Here is a 20,904-nt window from a genome sequence, read left to right on the forward strand (position 1 = left end):
GATACAAATACCAGCACGAAAGAATATCTGGTATCTATTTGTCATTATAGGCGGAAAAAAGATAATTCAATAAAAAAGTGAATGGGCTATCTTTGTCAAAGTATATGGAGTGGTTAAGTATGGCATAGTTCTGATCACGCTAATATGGTGCCGAGGCCCAGTTGCATGATCACACCTGCAGCTTCTTGAACTCTACTGCCTCCTGTTTGGCCTCGTGCTCCCTTCTCCTCTGGTCCTCCGCCTCCTGGAGTTGCCTGGCCAGCTTCAGATCTGAGCTCGGACTCACTGGTGTAACCCAAACAAATATATACTTTTTAATAAAACATTGTGTGCCAGAAGATCGTAAGTTGACAGACAGTGAAACTAGACCAGACAGTAACACAGGAAGGGAACAGACATGTTCCTAATGGGACCTGAGTGAATTGACCCTCAACAGATACAACCCATACCTGCACAGGTGGTGGCCGTGCCATACTCCAAGTGCAGCTCCACGTGCTCTTGCAGCGAGGAGCTGTCTGAACAAACTAAACAACACATGGGACACTCATAGCTCTTCTCACCTGTGGAGAAAATTGGGAAATGATTAAGTTAAAATTAGAGCAATGCCGTTATAGTTTGGCCAATACTGTATCATTTTTTTTTGTTTGCATATATATATTTTAATTATTACAAAATATCAGTCTCAAAACATCAGTAATCAAGATCAGCATCGTAACCAAACATCTGGCATTGGTCGGGCTCTACTTAAAATACATGCAAGTAATGTAAACTAATATAGTGGATGGATGTAGTTTTACAGATGCACGACATGGACTGAATTTGGATGGCTGTTGATTGCAATTAGTTACATGATTCATGGTAGTCAAAGTAAGTCAATATGTAAAACGATACTGTGTTGCATTATTAAATAGGAACTCAGGATGGCATGCATGAACAGCCAAACTATGCAATTTCTTTCATGACCTTTTCCGTCTAAATATGACAACAGCAGGAGTGTTCTTATGAATTTACTGTAAACTAAGGTGTGTAACAGTTGCACACATCACAATGAACTTGAGTGGTGTCCAGAACTGGCCAGATCCATATATGGAGATATAGGGGTGATCGGGTCCAGATCCCGGGCAGAGGCTTTTGTTCTGGACAACCGGAAATGCATGCCCCACCCAGTTATTATGTATGTGTCCCTTTTATGTCCATATATGGAGTATTTGTCAAGCATGCCAAATTAGGTTTTTGTGCTGGTTCTGGACAACCGGTAATGCCTAGTACCCGTTCCACCCATCTGGACCCTGGGCAGGGTCCCTGTACAGACCCGGGCAGAGGCCTTTTTGGGGCAGTTCTGGACAACCTTGGGTCCGACCGACTCGACACCGGTGGAACACGTGTTGGTGTGGAACGCGTGTGTCGAATTTGAAGTCGGTGGAGCGAACGGTTTTCGAGTTACGTGGATTACAGACGTACAGACACACACACACACAGACATTTATAGTTAGATAAAGGAGATCTGTGCACCAAAATATCTTCACATTTTGTACCTTTCTCTCTGTTCAGGGGATAAAGATCAGTTTACAGACTGAAGAAAACATTTATTAGTTGTCATAATGCTTTTTCTAGGATACAAATAAAAAGGGGAGAGAGAAGGGAAGAAATACAGAATGTGAAGATCGAGAATTTTTGTGCAGCCCTCTTGATTTATATTTAGAGACTGTCACTTCATATTTACTGCTTCCACATTACATTTTAAACATAATTGGAAACCAGGCACCATAGACAGATTGAAGAGTGTATCCTATCCAGCGCTTCCTTCCAAACATCAGAAAGTTGTGTCCCTAACTCTCTATCCCATTGATTTTTTAATGAGGTAAGTGGTTCCAGGTCAAATGAGTTTAATAAAGAGTAAGATGCTGTCAAAAAAGCACTTTCGGCTGCCTTGTTGAAATGTGCTATACATTCCTTCAACAGCTGGAAAGAATTTGGTTATTGCAAAGTGAAAAGTGTTTGGTCAGTGTTCTATTTTATCATGGGATAGCTATGACTGAGCTTGTATGAATATAGGGTGTCTTGTCTTTTTCAGGCGCTTGAATGTACAGTACATGTCAAGCCCAGATTAAAATACTTTAGATAAATCAATCTTAGATGACATTTTTACTATCAAATTAACAGACAAACCTGTGAAATTGTGCGATGAGGGTGTTATTGAAGCAGACGAAGAGGCCCCTAGGGCTGCACCTGACAACAAAGATCAAATTAAATGAAGATCAGTTGACAGTTATATTCACTAGTCCTTACACGTTCAATTTAACTTAACTTATAATATATGTGTTTTTTTATTGAATAAAAACAGCACTATGTAAAGCAGGAAAACGATATGCACATCCCAGTTTCAGAATACGGTGCTGGACCCTCCGGGCTTTCAAGTTCTTGAGAAAGCCCGGAGGGGCGAAACGTTGTTGTATTTATAGGTTGAAATAAAAAAGACGGGGAACAGAATTATATTGTGTGTGGACATTCCACTTTTTTCTTCATAAAAACAGCACTATAACATGAAAGTATTCGTACAAATGCATGGTAGGGAAATATGTTCATGGCAAGGACCGCAACATTTACACTTATGAGCCCAGACCCCCAGTCGAAAAGTATGAAGGCTTGAGAAAACTCATGGCTTTTGCAACCTGTGATGTTGTGAGTTTTAGATTAGCTTTTTTCGCCGGAGCGAAAATCTCCCCAAAAGCATGTTTTTGCAACAAACGTTTGAAATTTCCGCATTCGTGGCAGCCCCTATGGCTGAAAATGGAATTGCTTTGGGCTCTCCGTTGAATAAACCGCTCACGACATGTGAATGGATTGGACATTCCGTTGGCGATTTGTGTAATTTCTTTGTAAAACAGGCCCCATCCACTAACTTTGGACGCCGATTATGAAAATTCTGGCTGTGGTGTTCTCATTGGATAGGTCCAGAGATGTGTACCGATTTTTGTGAGATTTGCACAAAAGCTGTAGGTGGAAGAGCAAAAAGTGTGTTTGGAAGAAAATTCTAAATGGCGGAAAATCTATCCTGCTGCAAAAAAAAGTAATCCAGGGAAAGTGATTTCTTTTTTACGACCTATGGTTCAAGAGTTATAAGGCTAAATGTAAAGTGGGCTGTTATCGCGCCACCATGAGGCCGACTGATGTAATTATTTATTACATTAATTTTAATAATTATTATTAACCTCCCCTCCAAGTGTTGACTGTAGCTCCGACGGTTTCTGAGAGAAAAATACTTGATGTGAGTTCTCGCATTGGATGGGTAATTTTAATGCACTAATAAATTAATTATTAATCAATAATTTGTTAAATTGAAAAAAGGGCTTCGTTACGCTACGGCAGTGTTTCTGACACACATTCATTCAGACATTGAGTTAATTATGATATATTATGATGATATGATATGATGACGATATAGTATGATGATGATTATAGTATGATGATGTGCTTTGATATTTCATCTTATAGCAGTGTGCTGAGCTTGCTAGGGACACTGCTGACCATGTGCATAGTAAAATATATATACCCAAAACCTACCTTCAGCTATGTTCTGCTCTTGGAGATGCAACTCAACATGCTCCTCTAGCATGAAACCGTTATTGTAGACCTGTGAACACATGGGGCATGGGAACTGCTTCTCTGTAACATATACAACAAAGCATAATCATATACACAATACACATTAAGAAAATTACTCAAAACAACTTTAAAAGGGAACGAAAATGAATATGAACAAAATAATCTCTTTCTTTCATGGAACAACAAATCCACCTTTTCTTGGAGAAGACAGACGTTTCTGCTTGGCTTTGGAGTGCTCTGAGATTATTCGACTTGTGGCTGTGACGTCACCACAGTGTCTCACTTGTTCTGAGCTCTGAGATGTTCTAGTAGTCTTTGTAGTCACAGCTGGAGGGGTAATAGGCGCTGTCCGTGCCGTTAACAAACCCTCACCAACAACAGGTGAGGTTCCTGCTACATCACTACTTTGTTGCACAGTTGTGCCATAGAGGGAAGTCTCGGGGGACACGCCACCTTTGGTCATGTAACAACTGTCCCCAGATGAGTGTGAAGGGGCTGTCTCACGTTCAGAGTGCCGGGACAAATCTCTGATTTGCTTAAGTTTACGGTTGGCTCCTGTGGGGGAACAGTGTGCCGTGTCCATGTGGAAGTTCAACTCATCATATGAAACCCCAGATAGGGAACAGAGGGGGCAGCCCATCTCATTCTCAAGGTGGCTCAGCAGGTGTGTCTTCATGTCTTCCTCCAACACTAGCTCCTCCCCGCAGATCTCACAGGTCAGCATGATTTAGTCTCTAGAGACAAGAGACACATCGAAAAAAATAATGGCATCAGTCGCACAGTTTATGTAAACCTTTCAACACCTTTTACCAAAATTGCTTTAATTTTAGGGTACAGTATCTTGTTACTTTGTTTTGGCCTTATTCAATAAACGTTACAATTTGAGTTGAGAAAGGCACAGCGCCCTTGACCTTATAACATGTTATTTGACATAACATGTCAAATAACATAAAATCACGATGTCATGACATACAGCTTGGTCCTATATGACACAAGCTCTCCTCTACATTGTAGATATGCTCTGATCTTTGGGGCGGCTGTGGCTCAGGAGGTTGTGTTCGAATCCTAGCTCCTCCTGTCTACATGTCAAAGTGTCCTTGGCCAAGACACTTTGACATGTAGACAGGAGGAGCTAGGACAATGTAGGCGTTGTTACGAATACTTTCACCTTATCTAGTTTATCTGACAAGTCACCTGCTACGAAGCCTTTCCACACATCGATTCTACATTGTTACGATTCACCTGAATCTCCGTATGAGGAGGACTGCCCATGAGTCAGACCTGCATGGCCGGTTAAGACTCACCTGTGGCTCCGACATGTGTGGCTGGTTAAGACACATGCGTGGCCGGTTAAGACTCATGCATGGCCAGTTAACACAATTTGTGCCCAAGACGTTTCCAGACGTCCTAGGAATTAAGACTGAGGTTAGGGTTTGGGATAACGCTAGTAATGGTCTGACTAAAGGGACATCAGGCCAATGACCAATGTTGTTACCTCTCCGTATATGGAGCGGACCAACACCGACATCATCAGCTGGATCTCCATATAGAGAAGACGACATCACTCTGACATCACCAGGGATACTCGACCAGTTCAGTGGAATAGTATAAAATGTGTAGATCTCAAATCCACAGAATCTACTGTCCAATACCTACATCACTCTACAGGACACAGGTCGCAAGACTCAAGACTGAAGAGACAGGAGTCACAGGACACAAACTTCTTTGAGACTCTACTTTCAAGACGTTTGACCTTCAGGCTCCTACACTCCAAGGTATCTGGCCTTACAACCCAGGCAGATACCTTCACTAAGACCATCTTTCCAATTACACATGTTAAACATCCCGGTTTAAGTTCTTATCGGACACCACTGAGGCGGGTCCTAATCGTAACCTTTGGATGACAGTACTTTTCTTTAGTAGTATTTTTCAGATATCCTAAAGTAGTATAGTTTCACTTTATTTTGTGGTTAGTTGAAGAAGTAGCACTGCATGGCTCCCAGGCCAGCAGCGTCTTGTCTTGTTCTGTGTATGGGCCGGGGGTAGCCCCTCTCGGAACCCCCTGGGTCAGCCCAATCCGAACCGAACCGGGCTGACCCGTAGGGTCCCTGGTCATGCTAAGATTTTCCAATGCGATTGTTGGAACGCGGATATAAAAAACTCAACCTTTCTTCGATCTGCTCGCTATTACCGCGCTTTGTATTGTGTTTGATTACGGATGTGCGAACTATAAGTACCTTACATACCTCTGATAAAATCTCCTGTGTCGCGGAAGCCGTTAAGTATTTTTAATCCATGTTTGATTAAAAATGTCGCTTTGATTTCTTCTTGTTTATTTACCGTTTATTGTACCGCCTCCCGATGTGCGGTTGGCTTTGCGGGCTACGTCCCTGCCTTTGATCTGCTCCGTCATAGCTGTAGCACCACTAGCTAGCCAGATAGGCGGTACAATGAGGTGTCAATAAACAAGGTAGGAAGAAGCGACATTTTTAATCAATCATGGATTAAAAATACTTAACGGCTTCCGCGACACAGGAGATGTGTCGGTATGGTATGTAAGGTACTTATAGTTCGCACATTCGTAAGTCAATACATGAATAAACATGGTAAAAGCGCGCAGAAGTCCGTCTCATGGCGTGTTTACATTGTATTTGTTTGTGCGTAACTGGCGACAGCCCAGCGTGAAGCAGGACCCAATGCAGTAAAGTCATAAAAGTATCAGAAACTTTACTACATTCGGGTTCTGCTTGCGGGGCTAGGCCGGGGGTTGAACTTGAACATGCTATCAAATACAATGGCTGTAAAGCATTGCGTTTTAGGGTGCAGAGTCAAAGAGGACAATGTCCAAAATGTCCTGACTTTGTCACAGAATCACAATCAAATTACAGAATTAATCAATTTGACATGTCAAATTATATCAAAGGAAATCTCATACAAATTGTGGAGATCTAGCTCTGGCTATGGACCAGAGCTAGGTGGATATCTAAACCCCCACAGTGAGCTTATTGTATCTGTTTCAAGTGTATATCTGTGTCTTTAAATTTTGTTATGATGAATTGAAAATGGAGGACCCTGATGTAAACAGGTCTAGTGCTTTTCATGGTTTCACTTGTATTGACTATTATCGTAATCGTGCTTTCGTTTGAAATTTATACCCATTCTACATACTGTGAATAAAAATTCCAATCAATCGTTCAATGAATTGGCCGGGTCCACTCCTACATTGCCCTGGTTCTATTTCTCAATAAATAGACAGGAGTCAGCACCACAATGGAAATAAGCCCTCAGGGATTTTGGTGTTATCCTTTTAGCATTGATTGATTTATTTATTCCACAGTATGTAGAATGGGTATAGCCCAAAAATTTAGACTACGAGAGTCTAGAATGGGTACATTTCAAACGAAAGTACAAGTCAATACAAAAAGAAAAACTGTTACTGTGGACAACACCTATAGTCTTAGCCCTACAAGCAGAACCCAATGGTACTGAAGTTTCTGACATTTTTGAGACCTGTTCGGCACGAATCGATTGGGCTGACCCACGGGGTTCCGAGAGGGGCTAGAGGGAACATATTGAGGCTAAAGCTAAATCAATCCCTCCGGTTCATGCAACCTACTCAATAGTCGCCTGTGTATGCTCGCCTTTTTCTTCGGAGAAGTCTTGTTGTCGTTGTTGTTGTTGTTGTTGTTGTGCTTTTAGCTAAAACAAAAATGGACTAAAATACATTAAAAACAAACACGATTGAAAATTCAAAAATAAATAAAACACTTGACTTGAGGCCGGGGTCGCAGCTGAATGTCGTCAGCTGCCGGATGTAACGTCACCGGTTGTTGTTGCGAGGTGCATCTTGGGGAATAGAGTTCAAGCTGACGGACGCCATAATATCTATCTCCTCTGAGCAAGGGAAAGGAAAGAAGGAAAGTAGCTAGCTACAGCTGATAAACAAAACGCTTTTTCGTGTCTTCGCGGAATATCCATCATATTAAATGGGTGAGAACACGCAGCGTTCGTAATTATTTGCGGATAATGTTGTACTTTAACCCATTATCTTTGAGGAATATGACGTTATCGTCCATGGGTTATCGCTGATTTGCTAGCAAACGTTAAGGAGAGGTTGTTTGTGTTAAGCTAAGTTAGCTTAGCAGCTCTGGGTTCACTATGCTGCTCTGTGGTTGTTGTGTGTATTTATGTTTACGGTATATAGGCACACGTGGATGTTGTGTTATGTACGTGTAGTAAATATATAAAAGGTTGTTTGTAACTACTTCGATTGGTTTTCAAGGTTTAGCATTTAGCTAAGCTAATGTTGGCTAACGCTACGTAAGTCGTGACCAAGGTAGCAGCTAACTAGCCGTGCCAGGCCTTGCAATCTTGCATACAGAGGAGAAATCCGGCAGGGTTTATTACTGTGTCGTTGGAAGTCTTTGAAGGGTTCACTTCAAGGCAAGTTAAATTAAATGCTTATTAAATGGCGTCAGCTGTGCTTCTTAATCTTACGTTATGCCACTTATGGCGATCCTATTTCGGATTGTAGCATTGGCTGTATGGTTAGGGAAGTCACAACCTGAACTGTAGTTATAAACTGTAATTATGATTGATTGAACATGGTGGACCCTATTGTAAACAAGTGTAATGCTTTATGGTGTCGTCCACGGTTAGTTTTGTATTGAGTTGTGCTTGAAATGTACTGTAATTCTGCAGTCTGTTAATAAATACATCAGTCAGTCATGTAACTAATGTTCTTTCCCATTCTATTGCAATTCATGTGCCTGGTTACATTTGTAACGGTATGATAACAGCATCCTAAGGTTAGCAAGGTATATCACCTCAAATTCTAGACATGTTTTGTATGGAGAGTAATAGTATAGATTGCTGCCTTCAGGAAGGAGATATGGTGTTCCAGCATACAATAAGGTCAGACTGATGAGGTCTTTTGTCCATCAGTCGACTTTAAAGGCTTAATCAGGATTTTGGCCAGGACTAGACTGAGCTGTGGACATTGCTCTTGCCTTTATGTTTTCATGTATGTAATTCTCTTTTCTGCATACAAGGCTGCTGGGTCGCAAGACAAATTTCAGTGCAAACTGACAAAGTACTACGTATATCCTATCATAACGGACTGTGCTTTTCTTCACATGTACACTTTACAGACACAATGGCTAGTCCAGGGAAGGACAACTGCAGGATGAAGAGCTATAAGAACAAAGCACTGAATCCTCAGGAGATGCGCCGTAGAAGAGAGGAAGAAGGAATTCAACTACGCAAACAGAAGAGAGAAGAGCAGGTAAATGGTTCTATAGTATCACTGTGTGTGTAGTTTAATTGACTAAAAGTAAGGATTTGACTAAAACTGCCTGGTTATTGGTTCATTACCGATACCTACTGTACAGAAAAAGGAGGTTCCATCAGTGGTTGAGTGTTTAGAACCTCGGCTCTTTGCTAGCATCAATACGTTTTGCCTCTGATGCAGATCATTAAGATGACGGAGGCAGGCAGTAGTTCTGAGTCATTGAAATAAACCAACTGAGTGCTTAACGGTGCACATGCGTACATTAACTTTGTCCCTATTCCCACAGCTGTTCAAGAGGAGGAATGTGTGTGTGCCCACAAGTGATGAGTCCATGCTGGAATGTCCCATCCAGGATCCGGATGTCAGCTCAACTGTACCTGTTTCTGGTGTATGTTGTCTTTCCATCATGCAGTTTATCTACAGTACCCTTTTCCTTGCCCTGAAATCTGTTTTTAACTGCTGTGCTGTCGTTGGTGACTGAATTTCCAAAGTGGGATCAATGAAGGTTATCCTAGTTTTTGTTCTTGACCGTGTTTTATGTATTTAGTGAAATTTGCCCCTTATCGTTAAATAAAATCTTTAATACACTTGTGTCACTTGGACATGTTACGTTAGTGTTTCTGACCTGCATTGCGATCAGTAATAAATTAATTTGTTTATGTGGCACAATTCTACAGGAGGGGGTTATAACTCCAGATATGATTCAGATGCTCTTCTCAGATGACCCAGACCAGCAGCTACTTGCCACGCAGAAATTCCGGAAGCTTCTTTCCAAAGGTTTGTAGTGTATTTATTTTCACTACCAGTTTGCATTTGTAACATTAATGTCATTTCTGACCACTAGAGGGCAACAACTTGAGGCAAGACATGGGGTCTTTTGTTGGGCACTGCCAACAAGCATTTTTTTCCCTCATAATTCCACACAGGTGATAATCGCAATATCCCATTGCTTCTGTGTTGTAAGCCAAAACCGGCATAATCCTGATGTTGATTAACTGGCTGCAAGTATGTAACTAGTGTGGCCAAATAATGCCAGTCTCTATAAATATTTAACTTTTAAGTGTAAAATATGCGTCACAAGAACAAGTTAGGCATTGTAATGGCAGTTCTTGATGTTACTATAAGTAAGATTAAGTTAAACTGATCAGGAAGGACTGCAATGTCAGGAATCAAACTTAATTCTTTATTGTATATGTCATCACAGCAGAGAGAGACTAGTGACTCTCTCCAGAGCTCCCCCAGACCCCTTAACACAAATGTCCCACAAACGGCTCTTTGTGTTTTACAATGATTGGGAGATTATGTCATGTCCTCTTCTTTGTAGAACCCAATCCTCCCATCGATGAAGTAATCTCCACACCTGGTGTCGTAAATCGCTTTGTGGAATTCCTCAAGAGGAGTGAAAACTGCACACTTCAGGTGAGGAGTTAATTTAATACATGGGCTGCATAACTGTTTCTTTGTACCTGCACCTGGAAGCTTATGCTTGCTCACAATGGTATCTGGGTGGTATTCCTATTCCTATCGGCTGGCATGGAAAGCAATCTCTGGTAGGATCAGCCTTTCACTGAGTGCTAGGTGTTAAAAAAACCCCAACATGTCTTATTCTCACCCATGTGAGTGTAAAATGTAAAATGACTCCTGTGTTTGTGTGTGTGTGTGTGTGTGTGTGTGTGTGTGTGTGTGTGTGTGTGTGTGTGTGTGTGTGTGTGTGTGTCTGCACATGCATGTATGACTGCAACAGTTCGAGGCAGCCTGGGCCCTAACTAACATCGCCTCAGGTACCTTCCTGCATACCAAGGTAGTCATTGAAACAGGCGCTGTGCCCATCTTCATCGAACTACTCAACTCAGACTACGAGGACGTCCAAGAACAGGTTGGCACCTTTTACCTAATTTAACAGAGCAACAAGGGTTAAGTCTGGAATTAACTGTCTAGTTTAACTATCAGGGTGATGTATGCAAAAATACACTTGGCTAGTGCTGGTGGAAATTTGGAACCCAGGGTGTAAGCCTGTAAGGTGAACGGAGTGTGATGTGTGCTTGGTGTATTTCAGGCTGTGTGGGCGCTGGGGAACATAGCAGGGGACAATGCAGAGTGCAGAGACTACGTGCTCAACTGTTGCATCCTGCCCTCTCTACAACAGTGCGTGTTTTTCTTGTGTGTGTGTTTGACAGTGTTCACTCTGCTGAATATACTGATGGTGAGACTGACATTGAATGTTTTCATTTTTAGGCTTCTTGCCAAATCCAACCGTCTCACAACAACCAGGAACGCGGTGTGGGCCCTTTCTAACCTGTGCCGGGGAAAGAACCCGCCACCAGAGTTTGCAAAGGTCAGTCCAGTTGGCATGAACCAGATCATGCTGAGGCCATATATTTTTGTTCGTACTGTGCAATGATAGGATGATTCTTATTTCTGACATTTCTATGATCATCTCACCAGCCAACAACATTGTTTAGAATTTAGTTTTCTTACCAAAAGTGGCTGCTATGGAAGTCAGACTGACAGTATACAGTAGAAGAACCATTTTGACCTCTTATGCCTTATTTATACTTAGTCGTAGGACGGTGTTTCCTGCCAAAAATTGAAGATCTACAAGCTCAAACATATGGAGAGCTTGTAGGCTGGCTATGTATTTTGTTGCTTTAGCTGTTTCCCACCCTGGTGATGAATGATGTATCTCTATCTCCTGCCCGCTCTCTCAGGTGTCTCCCTGTCTGAGTGTGTTGTCCAGGCTTCTCTTCAGCAGTGATCCAGATGTGTTGGCGGATGCCTGCTGGGCCTTGTCCTACCTGTCTGATGGCCCCAATGACAAGATCCAGACTGTCATCGACTCTGGGGTGTGCCGCAGACTGGTGGAGCTGCTCATGTAAGGAGTCATAACGCAACATCAATAGTAGTAAAGTTATGTCCTGGTTGGAAACGGTACTAAATTTAAATTGTACCTTTTTGTTTTTCTATCATAGGCACAGTGACTATAAGGTGGTCTCGCCTGCACTGCGTGCTGTGGGCAACATTGTGACGGGAGATGATATTCAAACACAGGTAGAATCAAGTTTTTAAACGTTTTGAGTTTTATCTGCTTCTTCTCCTGTTTGCCTTGTTCTATGTACTCACTTTCCCCCGGTGTGTGTCATTTCAGGTGATCTTGAACTGTTCAGCACTGCCCTGCTTGCTGCACCTCCTCAGCAGCCCCAAGGAGTCCATCAAAAAGGAGGCCTGCTGGACTGTATCAAACATCACAGCGGGAAACCGAGCACAGATTCAGGTATAGGCCATTTCTGTATTTGGCAACACGCAGAGCGAGAAGAAGGTCTTATGCACGTGTAAGCTGACATGTTCACCTGTAATGTTTTACCCTCACAGACCGTAATTGATGCCAACATCTTCCCAGTACTCATTGACATCCTTCAGAAAGCAGAGTTTCGCACAAGGAAGGAAGCTGCCTGGGCTATCACAAATGCCACCTCTGGGGGCACCCCTGTGCAGATTAGGTAATTGTGCAAAATTTGAACCGACTACTTGTAATTGCTGTATGAGGCACCTAATGCAAGATAGACTCTCATGTCATGCTCAATTAACTGATGTTTTCAAACTAGGGCTGTCAATGCTGCCACGTTTTACTTTTGCAACTGCAAGTATATGCTTATTTATTTATTGTAGGGGAATTACGGTACGGTAATTGCACTCATTATGTTGATCAGAACAAAGGTAAACAACCTAACAATATAAAATGTAATTATTCTACAATTAATCCACCACAATTGGTAATAAATGTATTGAAAGTTGTGAGAGTCTGTTCTTTCTAGCTATGTATTGTACAGTATGTGGTGTCAGTCCCAGCACCATAACAATATAAGCTGTAATTCTACCATTATTCACCCCACACTTGGTAATGGATGTTTTGAAAGTTGGAACAATCTGTTCTGTTCCATCTAGGTATCTGGTGTCACTCAACACCATCAAGCCAATGTGTGATCTGCTGACGGTGATGGACTCTAAGATTGTGCAGGTGTCTCTCAATGGCCTTGAGAACATCCTAAGACTTGGAGAACAGGAGGCCAAGCAGAATGGAAGTGGCATCAACCCCTACTGTGCACTCATCGAAGAGGCTTACGGTAAGAGCAGCTGCACCATGTTATCTGTAGAGATTTGAGAAGAGGCTTACGGTAAGAGCAGCTAGACCATGTTATCTGTAGAGATTTGAGAAGCATCTTGTGATCCGTCCGTGGCAAGCGCTGGGTTAGTTAGGGCTTGTTGATTGACTGGGTTTTTAATTTACTTAATTCGAAGATAAAAGTGCATAAATAAATGAGTGTATATATACTGTATACAGTATATCATACACTAACAGTGACGTATTCTAATTGATTATTTTATTATTTTATATCGGCTAGACCAATGATTAACCACTTATATCCTATTTCATACTATGTCCTACAGTGGTGGCGTGTGGAAGTAGCTGATCTACAAACGCAGCGTGTCACAAGCTTGTAGATCTGCAACTTTTGAAAATTGATTATTTTATAAAAAATTAAATAATCAATTAAATTGATTCGTTTGCTTAACTGTGACCGCCCTGTTTCAATGGGGTGCGCACAAAAAGCCGAAACGCGTGGACATGCGATGCGAAAATGCGATGGTCCGACATGCGCTGCTCCCGTGCTTGCGGTTATGGTTAGGTTAGGGATTGAGGTTTCGGATCAATAGTATGTCGGAACTAAAGCCTGTACCCGTTTCAATGCTTTATCCGTATTCTCCATTCAGGCCTGGACAAGATTGAGTTCCTGCAAAGCCACGAGAACCAGGAAATCTACCAGAAGGCTTTCGACCTGATTGAACACTACTTTGGCGTTGAGGAGGAAGATGCCAACCTGGCACCGCAGGTGGATCAGAACCAGGGTCAGTACATCTTCCAGCAGCCGGACGGACCCATGGAGGGCTTCCAGCTCTAACCCACACCGACCTCCCACTTCCCCTCCTTATCCAGGAGTCTAACCCTCCCCAGAGAGTGCCTGTTCATGGCACTGATAAACCTGCTGTCCTGCAATGTCCTCTTTGTCTCCTTGACGATGGGCCTGCTACAGTCCCTGGATTTTCTCTTCTACAAAACTAGCCACAAAAAAAAACCTCTCTGTAGTGAGCTCAAGAGAGGCAAAATAGGCAGTCAAGGGGTTTGTGGATAGAAAAACAAATGAAAGAGCCGTTTTTGTTCTGGGTGGCTGATTGTCAGTGTTTGACACTCGTGGGAGCCTGCATGGACTGCTTGGCTTCGCTAGTACCCGTCCCGTGCAGACTTGGAGTCTATGCCGTGGAAAATACGCTCACGTTGGCCGAAGAGTGACATTCTTTTTTTCTCCTACAATACTCTTGATTTACTGTGATATTTTAATCATGATAAATGATTACAGTGATACAAGTATTACCGTATTTCTATTACAAATCGGGGTCTCAAAATTACCTTCCATATCCCTTTTTGAATGTGAAACTACCTCTTCAGTCAAGAAAAAGAAACCCTATGATATGAACATTGTGAAGCATAAAGACTCAAGCTATGGATTTTTAACTGACCAAAAATCCAAGAATGAACATTCTCCCTCGCATCCTGAAGAAGGATGTCTTGACTCATTTTCCCTTGTTGGCTCCAGAGTTGCGATTTTGGGAATGTATATACAGTGCTACGTCATGGGTGTTCCAGTGTCATATTTAAGTCTGAGGTAGCTACACATCCTCTCTTGGGTTATATTTCCTCTCTCCTGTTGATGAAAATGAAATTTTTACAGCGACCTGGGGATTGAATCTCTTTATTTATTCTGCGGAAAGGGCTTTTCTGCTCATGGTTTTGAGAAAGGGGCTGATTATTGTCAACTCACAACCGTCTCGGCTCTGACTGCAGTGTCGGTGTACTGCTCACCTGAGTGTTTTATTTAATTGTCTTTAAGCAAGAGTGAGATTTTAATTAATGTTACAGGCTAGTGGCTACTAAGCAGTTGTTTTGCTGTTTATTCAAGCTGCTCTTTGTTTCAAAGCAGTATCAGGGCAGGACGGGTGCTGCCTATAGTGTGTGATGCTGTGTGTTTTCAGTCTCTTGACATACATGAATGGACTGGGTTTTTTTCCTCCCTTTTTGTATTAGTTTGCTCATCTCACCCAATACTAGCAACGTACACCATGGATATTATTTTTTAATTTATGTTATCCTTTGTGATACCGTGAATTTGATTGGATGGGAAAATGACTATCTAGATTGAAAAAGAGGGCTTTGTATATTATATATACATATAAGAGAAAGTGTCTAAAGAAAGTATTTTAAGGACGTTGTGTATATAACATATGGGATGGTGGGATATGCAGCTGTAGTATCTCCCATTGGCTTTCCTTTACTAATGTCCTTGACTGGTTTGGAAATGCTAAGAGCCACAGATTTATTTTTATTTTCATTTCTTTGTTGCTTTTTATCCACACAGACTACATTCTTTGTTTCTCCCTGGAACAATAATTGGTAATCTTTATATTTGACATGTTACATTATATTAAACTATGTATATGGTGTGTCCATTTTGAGAACAGCAGCGTAAATTGGTCCAGAATGAGAAATCTATATATTTACGGAAAGTATTTGTAATGCAAAAATTGATGTCAAGCACATTCAATCGTGTATAGTTTTTCTAATATTTCTCATGTTTGTATATCTTTTTTTTTTTTTTAGGTTTTGGTAGGTTGTATATTTCTTTTCTCCTGTTTTGAAAATGTATTTTGCTGTGTTCTCAAATGGCTCCGCCTCCCAACACAGAACTATAATGCCATGGTATGGTCCCTGTCCGGTAAGTGAATACTGTGTCATGCAGCCATTTAGTGTCTGTCTCCTAACGTTGACTGGGTCTCAGAGGGCTGGCAGTGAAGCTGGGTCAGGCCAGGCACATTCTATCTGAATTATATCGGGTTTGTTGATTTAATGTGTTTGGGGAAATGTAAAAAAGAAAAAAAAAGAATAAATTGTGTTGTTACAAGCCTGCATACTATTGCTGATATTCTTATTCCCTCCCATACACACTGCATTTGTTTAGAACAGCATTGGTATTAATAATATAGCCTATATGTATGACTACTAAAGTATAGTGACTAGTCACTATACGCTGACGCTTCTACAGCAAGCTTGGCAACAGCATTACACAAAGCTTACTGTATTGTTTAGCATCTTAGCTCATTAGTGGTGTGTGTACTGTGTACGCGATGCCATACCTTTACCTGGCTGGTCCCTCAAACTAAAACACTCCCATGTTCTCAAGTGCCACAGATGTTTGATATTCCATCCAAATTAGTGGGATCACACAACTGCTTTGCTCTGGCACAGTTGGTTCACAACATTGTCACAAGAACATGACAAATTTTGAAGCTGCCATTATCAAATAATTACTATAGGCCTATGATAATTACAACATGAAGCATTCCATTTTTCAAAGTGATCATTCAATTCATCAATTCTGTTTTATTTTCTTCTTTCAAAACAATTTCATAAATTTGGCCACTAGATGGAGTCCTTGTGTCACCCTGCTAGATAATATGAGTTTCAGGCATATTTGTGTGCGCTTGCCATTCAATAAACCTATATGAACTGTAAGCAGACACATGGGCGGGGTAAAAGTGTATTAGTTATTTTAGCATTGGGATAGGTAAACCATAAAACAGCAAATTAAAGTAATACATTTACAAGGTATGAACATGTAGGCTACTGTAGTCAGTGGTGGAAAAAGTAGCCTAGGCCTACTACTCACATGTTTAAAGTAAAAGTAATAAAGTATCAATACTGCAATGTAGATGTACTAAAATATAAGTAAAAAATGAGTAAAAGTACAAAAGTATCGGCATCAAAATGTACTTAAACTACTAAATGTAGCATATTGCAGAATGTCCTTTTCAGATGTTGAAATGTGTAAAACATATTTTTAAAATAGATCTACAAGCTCACAATGTTTGTAGATCTGCTATTTTCAAATGGCTAAAATGTATATTAGGGTTGACATGTTTGATGTATGTTTTCAAATCTAAATCTCCAAAGTAACTAGTAAACGTTCAAATAATTGTAGTGGAGTAAAAGTACAATATTTGGATCTGAGATGTAGTGGAGTAGAAGTAAAAGTACTGGAAATTGGAAATACTAAAGTAAAGCACAAATACCTCAGTACTTAAGTAGCCTATACAGTACTTAAGTAAATGTGTTTTTGATTGATTGAAGTATTTATTAACAGTTTGCAGAAACACATTTCAAGCACAACTCAATACAAAAACTGATAACTGTGAGTGGACGACACCATAAAAGCATTTCACTTGTTTACTATAGGGCCCACCGCTTTCAATTCATCAAAACATTTTAGAGACATACAAATATACACTTCTATAATAGCCAAAAACAGGAAATCATAGAGGCAAAAAGGGAAAGAACTTAGGGTGAGAACCATGCTCTGCGGCCAAGTAGCTGCAGAGTATGGTTGTAGGCTTCAATCATGTTTGTCCCTGTGTACTTCATATCCTGTGGTCAAATAGCCACATGACATGAGGTGTCAAATACATATCTCCCTAGTTTCTCCCCACTTCCTTTGTGATTTTACCAGGGGGGCAGTCAGACAGATATTTTGTGAAGCCACTAAGGAAATCGGGACATCCTGAAAGTTCATATAATGGCCTGTTGTGGCGCTGTCATTGGGCCTATCATAATATAGGCCAAATCTAAGCCCGGTTTAGATTTCTTAGATTTCTCACAATCAATGGCCAGAACCATATAGTTTTATTTTTTAATGAAATCTATGTCTGACAATATTCTCTGCTTAGTGTAATTTGAGTAATGTTCAAAAAGGGCAGGCGCAATAAGCCTCGGCTTCTGCCTTCACCTTTTCAGTACCACTAGTAATTAGTTACTGGGAAGTCGCATATCAATAACTTCTACAGAAAAGGGAATTAAAACTTCAAGGGAAAGTGCAGGCCTACTTGATTGACTGGTTAAGTCACCATATAGCAAACGTGCCCATATAATCTGCTGTATGAGTTTATAGAAGGTTAAGAGAACAGAATAAGGGCAACCATGGGACTGTAACAGTCAATATTTCATTTCAAGCTTTTTCACCCCCACACCACGCCCATATCCCCCCACCCAACACAACAGTGGTCCCCAGGTTGATTCATAGTCAGGGTGGTGGTCCCTGGTTCAGAATCAGTTGAAAACCCCTGCTCTAACCCTCCAACACTTGATTCCATTGTAAATACAGCAACTCATGACACTCATGACTACAGGATTAAAGAAGATGAAATTATAAATGCATTTTGACCTTTTCCAAAGCATAAGTGTAAGAATAGATTGTTGTTTGGCACTATTTGCTCTTGCAATCAGCTAAACTTTCCAAATGTATCATAATTTTATATTTTGTCAACACAAAGTGAGTAATTCTAAAGCCCTATTTCTTTCTTGGTTGATTGGTAAGGAGATTGTGGAGATCATTCCACAACACAATACGTGGTAAACATGGAGTTAAAACTTTAACCAAATGTTATGTACCTGGCCTAGGGGGTGCCAAGATACACAACAAAATACACAAATAAATAGAATTGATTGATTAACCAAAAATAAGTAATCAAACGATAAATCATGAATAAACAGTGGGGTGTGGAGATCAGTATTCAGTGGTGTAGTGCGTGTATGCATGAGAAACAGAAAACAGAAATGTTGAAAAGGTGCAGGAGGCAAATGAAAAGAACAGAACTGGGGAAGGACTGGGGAAGCAGGCATTTATAGGGCGTCGACACCCGGGCCCAGGTGCGAGCTGATCATCATTATAGTAGCTCTGCTCCCCAATCCTATTGGACAGAGAACATACAAAATGATTAGGAGAGCAAGACATATTATACACCTAACCAGACAACCTAAAAGAGTAACATAACACACAATATAGGGAACCGTCACACAAATCAGATACAGTAATACGTATACTATACACTGGCCACCGGAGAACAGCATTTTATTTAAATTTGTGGACAATGGACATAGATATTTTGGATATCGTAATATGCTAATATCATCATATGGCATAAGTGTTTTCAAACACAGGCAATTCATGCATTCATGAATCATTCAGTTGTAAAAAATAGACGTGCTGAGAATGAATCCAGTCAAACCAGATTCAGAACCTCAGGGGGAAACAATTCATAACACTGCAGCTGCATGCATCGTTTAGTCTTCTGACTAGTTTATGCAACACACCACTATTGTTTATGAGGTATTTAGACACCTCAAGGCTGTAAATTGTTTGCGATTCTGTGGAGGAGCATACCAGACGTCTTTGTAGACAAATTTACGTCATGGAAGTGTCTGAGTGATGATACACAACAATACACAAAACCATAAACTCTGTCAACATTCAGTTTCTTCCGGCTTTACAGTGTTGTGTTCTGTACCAGACAGTCCTTTGTTCATACAAACTTAATGCTTCAAGCTCCAGTGTTAAATGTATTAAGGGAACAATAAAGTACAGTCATTTCAGTATATTTCAACAATAGATTGTTTGGATGAAGGTATTTACTAAAATGCAAATGACCATTAAAGGAATAAACTTATTCTATAAGTTATTTATTTCGTACCATAGTATTTATGTTTTCATCTGTTTTATATTGATATTGACATAACTCTAATGTGAATTAATGCAATTTATGTTTTTTTTTTCTTTGTGTTTTGTAATATCGGTACAGTATGTGTTTGTGTGGACCCCAATAAGACCAGCTGATTGCCATGGTATAATGGAGATCCTTTTCAAATAGGTCTAAACACAAATGTACAATACTTGGAAAGCTTAAATTATCCATTGTGCTTCACAAGTTTCAGTCAGTTTTTACCAAATATATTGAGTTCATTCATGGCATTTCTAGCCCAAAAAACACACACTCCCTGGTTCTCCCCAGTCAATGAGGATTATGTCCTTAAGCATTAAATGACAATAGGCCTCACAAGTGAGACATTCCACTCTACACAGATCCTGTTTCACCATATCTTGCAATAGGTTTGCATTTACATTCCTCCAAAGTGTGCATTACGGGTGGTCTGACCTAGTCACTGCTGGGACCAAAGACAATATGCTGTTTTAATCCCAAAATTTCCCTTGCAATTTGAGTGCATGCACTTTACTTCCCTAGACCATGCACGCACGCACTTTGATGATGGAGACGGCCACAAAATTACTAGACTCACTCCAGGGGGTTACATTCACCTGTAGTATACTGAAAAGTGAAAATCCCATTACTCAAATAGCTAAATTAATAAAGGGATAGTGGGTTAGTATTATTCAATGTAACAGTTTTATTTAATTTCAAATGCATTTAGTAATACTTAAATTACTATTATTTCAGCACTAAGTAAAAGTGGTGGCAGCATGTGGCCCCGGGTGTCACGGTGCAACTCAAGAAAAGTAATATAGGACCCAAAATGCTGAACAGACAGGCAGGAGCAGAGAACGTCAAATTAAAGTATTCATTATACTGAAAACACTAGGTGACCATAACAGGAACAGAACACCATAACAACATCTATAGTCAAGCAGAAGCAGCAGGGAACATAAGGAACTGAGGGTTTAAGTAGACACAGGGATCACAATACACAGGTGAACAGAACAAACAATCAACACTGGGATTGCAGCTGGGAGACTAATAGGACACAGGTGCCCTCCTTTTCCCCTCTACACCAAATCTGTTGAGAGTGGTTTTTCAGAAAATGTAAAAGAATAGCACAAAGCTCATTCGTGCAGCACTGTGAGCTTGTACATCTGCTATTTTGAATTGTGATGCTGTATTAACACATTTAGCTAAGGACTCCCTGGTACCAAGGGGATCCCCAGACACCACTTTGAGAACCTATACTTTAACCTAGAAATGTAACTGATCTAGTCATGTGATATAGACATTTAAAGAAACATCATAATTTTATTTTATTTTATTTAATAAAAGTTATAATACGCAAGCACACT

General features: G+C 40.6%; 2 protein-coding genes across 3 annotated transcripts in view; one reads left to right on the top strand and one right to left on the bottom strand.

Annotated features, from left to right (window-relative positions):
• zufsp (zinc finger containing ubiquitin peptidase 1) overlaps positions 1 to 7,385 on the bottom strand; it is an 11,148-nt gene extending 3,763 nt beyond the window's left edge. Inside the window, exons 1-6 of one of the 2 annotated variants that reach the window (XM_080767983.1) lie at positions 7,223 to 7,385; positions 3,799 to 4,340; positions 3,565 to 3,666; positions 2,170 to 2,229; positions 450 to 560; positions 176 to 285 (exon numbers count right to left, since the gene is read on the bottom strand). In XM_080767983.1, the coding sequence (XP_080624109.1) occupies positions 176 to 285; positions 450 to 560; positions 2,170 to 2,229; positions 3,565 to 3,666; positions 3,799 to 4,330 (915 nt within the window). In that variant the 5' untranslated portion in view covers positions 4,331 to 4,340; positions 7,223 to 7,385. The remainder of the gene's footprint in view (positions 1 to 175; positions 286 to 449; positions 561 to 2,169; positions 2,230 to 3,564; positions 3,667 to 3,798; positions 4,341 to 7,222) is intronic. The other variant, XM_080767984.1, reaches the window with a different exon arrangement.
• An 80-nt stretch (positions 7,386 to 7,465) lies between these two features.
• Positions 7,466 to 15,916, top strand: kpna5 (karyopherin alpha 5 (importin alpha 6)). The gene is made up of 14 exons (XM_080768149.1): positions 7,466 to 7,596; positions 8,757 to 8,890; positions 9,183 to 9,284; positions 9,574 to 9,673; positions 10,221 to 10,315; positions 10,641 to 10,772; positions 10,953 to 11,041; positions 11,132 to 11,231; positions 11,605 to 11,768; positions 11,866 to 11,944; positions 12,042 to 12,167; positions 12,266 to 12,393; positions 12,839 to 13,017; positions 13,667 to 15,916. Exons 1-14 carry the CDS (start codon positions 7,593 to 7,595, stop codon positions 13,852 to 13,854), a joined length of 1,620 nt encoding a protein of 539 aa, XP_080624275.1. The 5' UTR covers positions 7,466 to 7,592; the 3' UTR covers positions 13,855 to 15,916.
• Positions 15,917 to 20,904: the final 4,988 nt, after the last annotated feature.

This window comes from Protomyctophum bolini (genome assembly GCF_963924005.1).
Source record: "Protomyctophum bolini genome assembly, chromosome: 7".
In the NCBI taxonomy this organism is placed as follows: Eukaryota; Metazoa; Chordata; class Actinopteri; order Myctophiformes; family Myctophidae; genus Protomyctophum; species Protomyctophum bolini.

What these genes read in the sequence shown, in the direction of transcription:
- kpna5 (XM_080768149.1), top strand. An exon ending in GTGAAAACTGCACACTTCAG is followed by an intron (nt 10,316 to 10,640) that starts GTGAGGAGTTAA and finishes TGACTGCAACAG; the next exon opens with TTCGAGGCAGCCTGGGCCCT. An exon ending in ATCCTGCCCTCTCTACAACA is followed by an intron (nt 11,042 to 11,131) that starts GTGCGTGTTTTT and finishes TTTCATTTTTAG; the next exon opens with GCTTCTTGCCAAATCCAACC.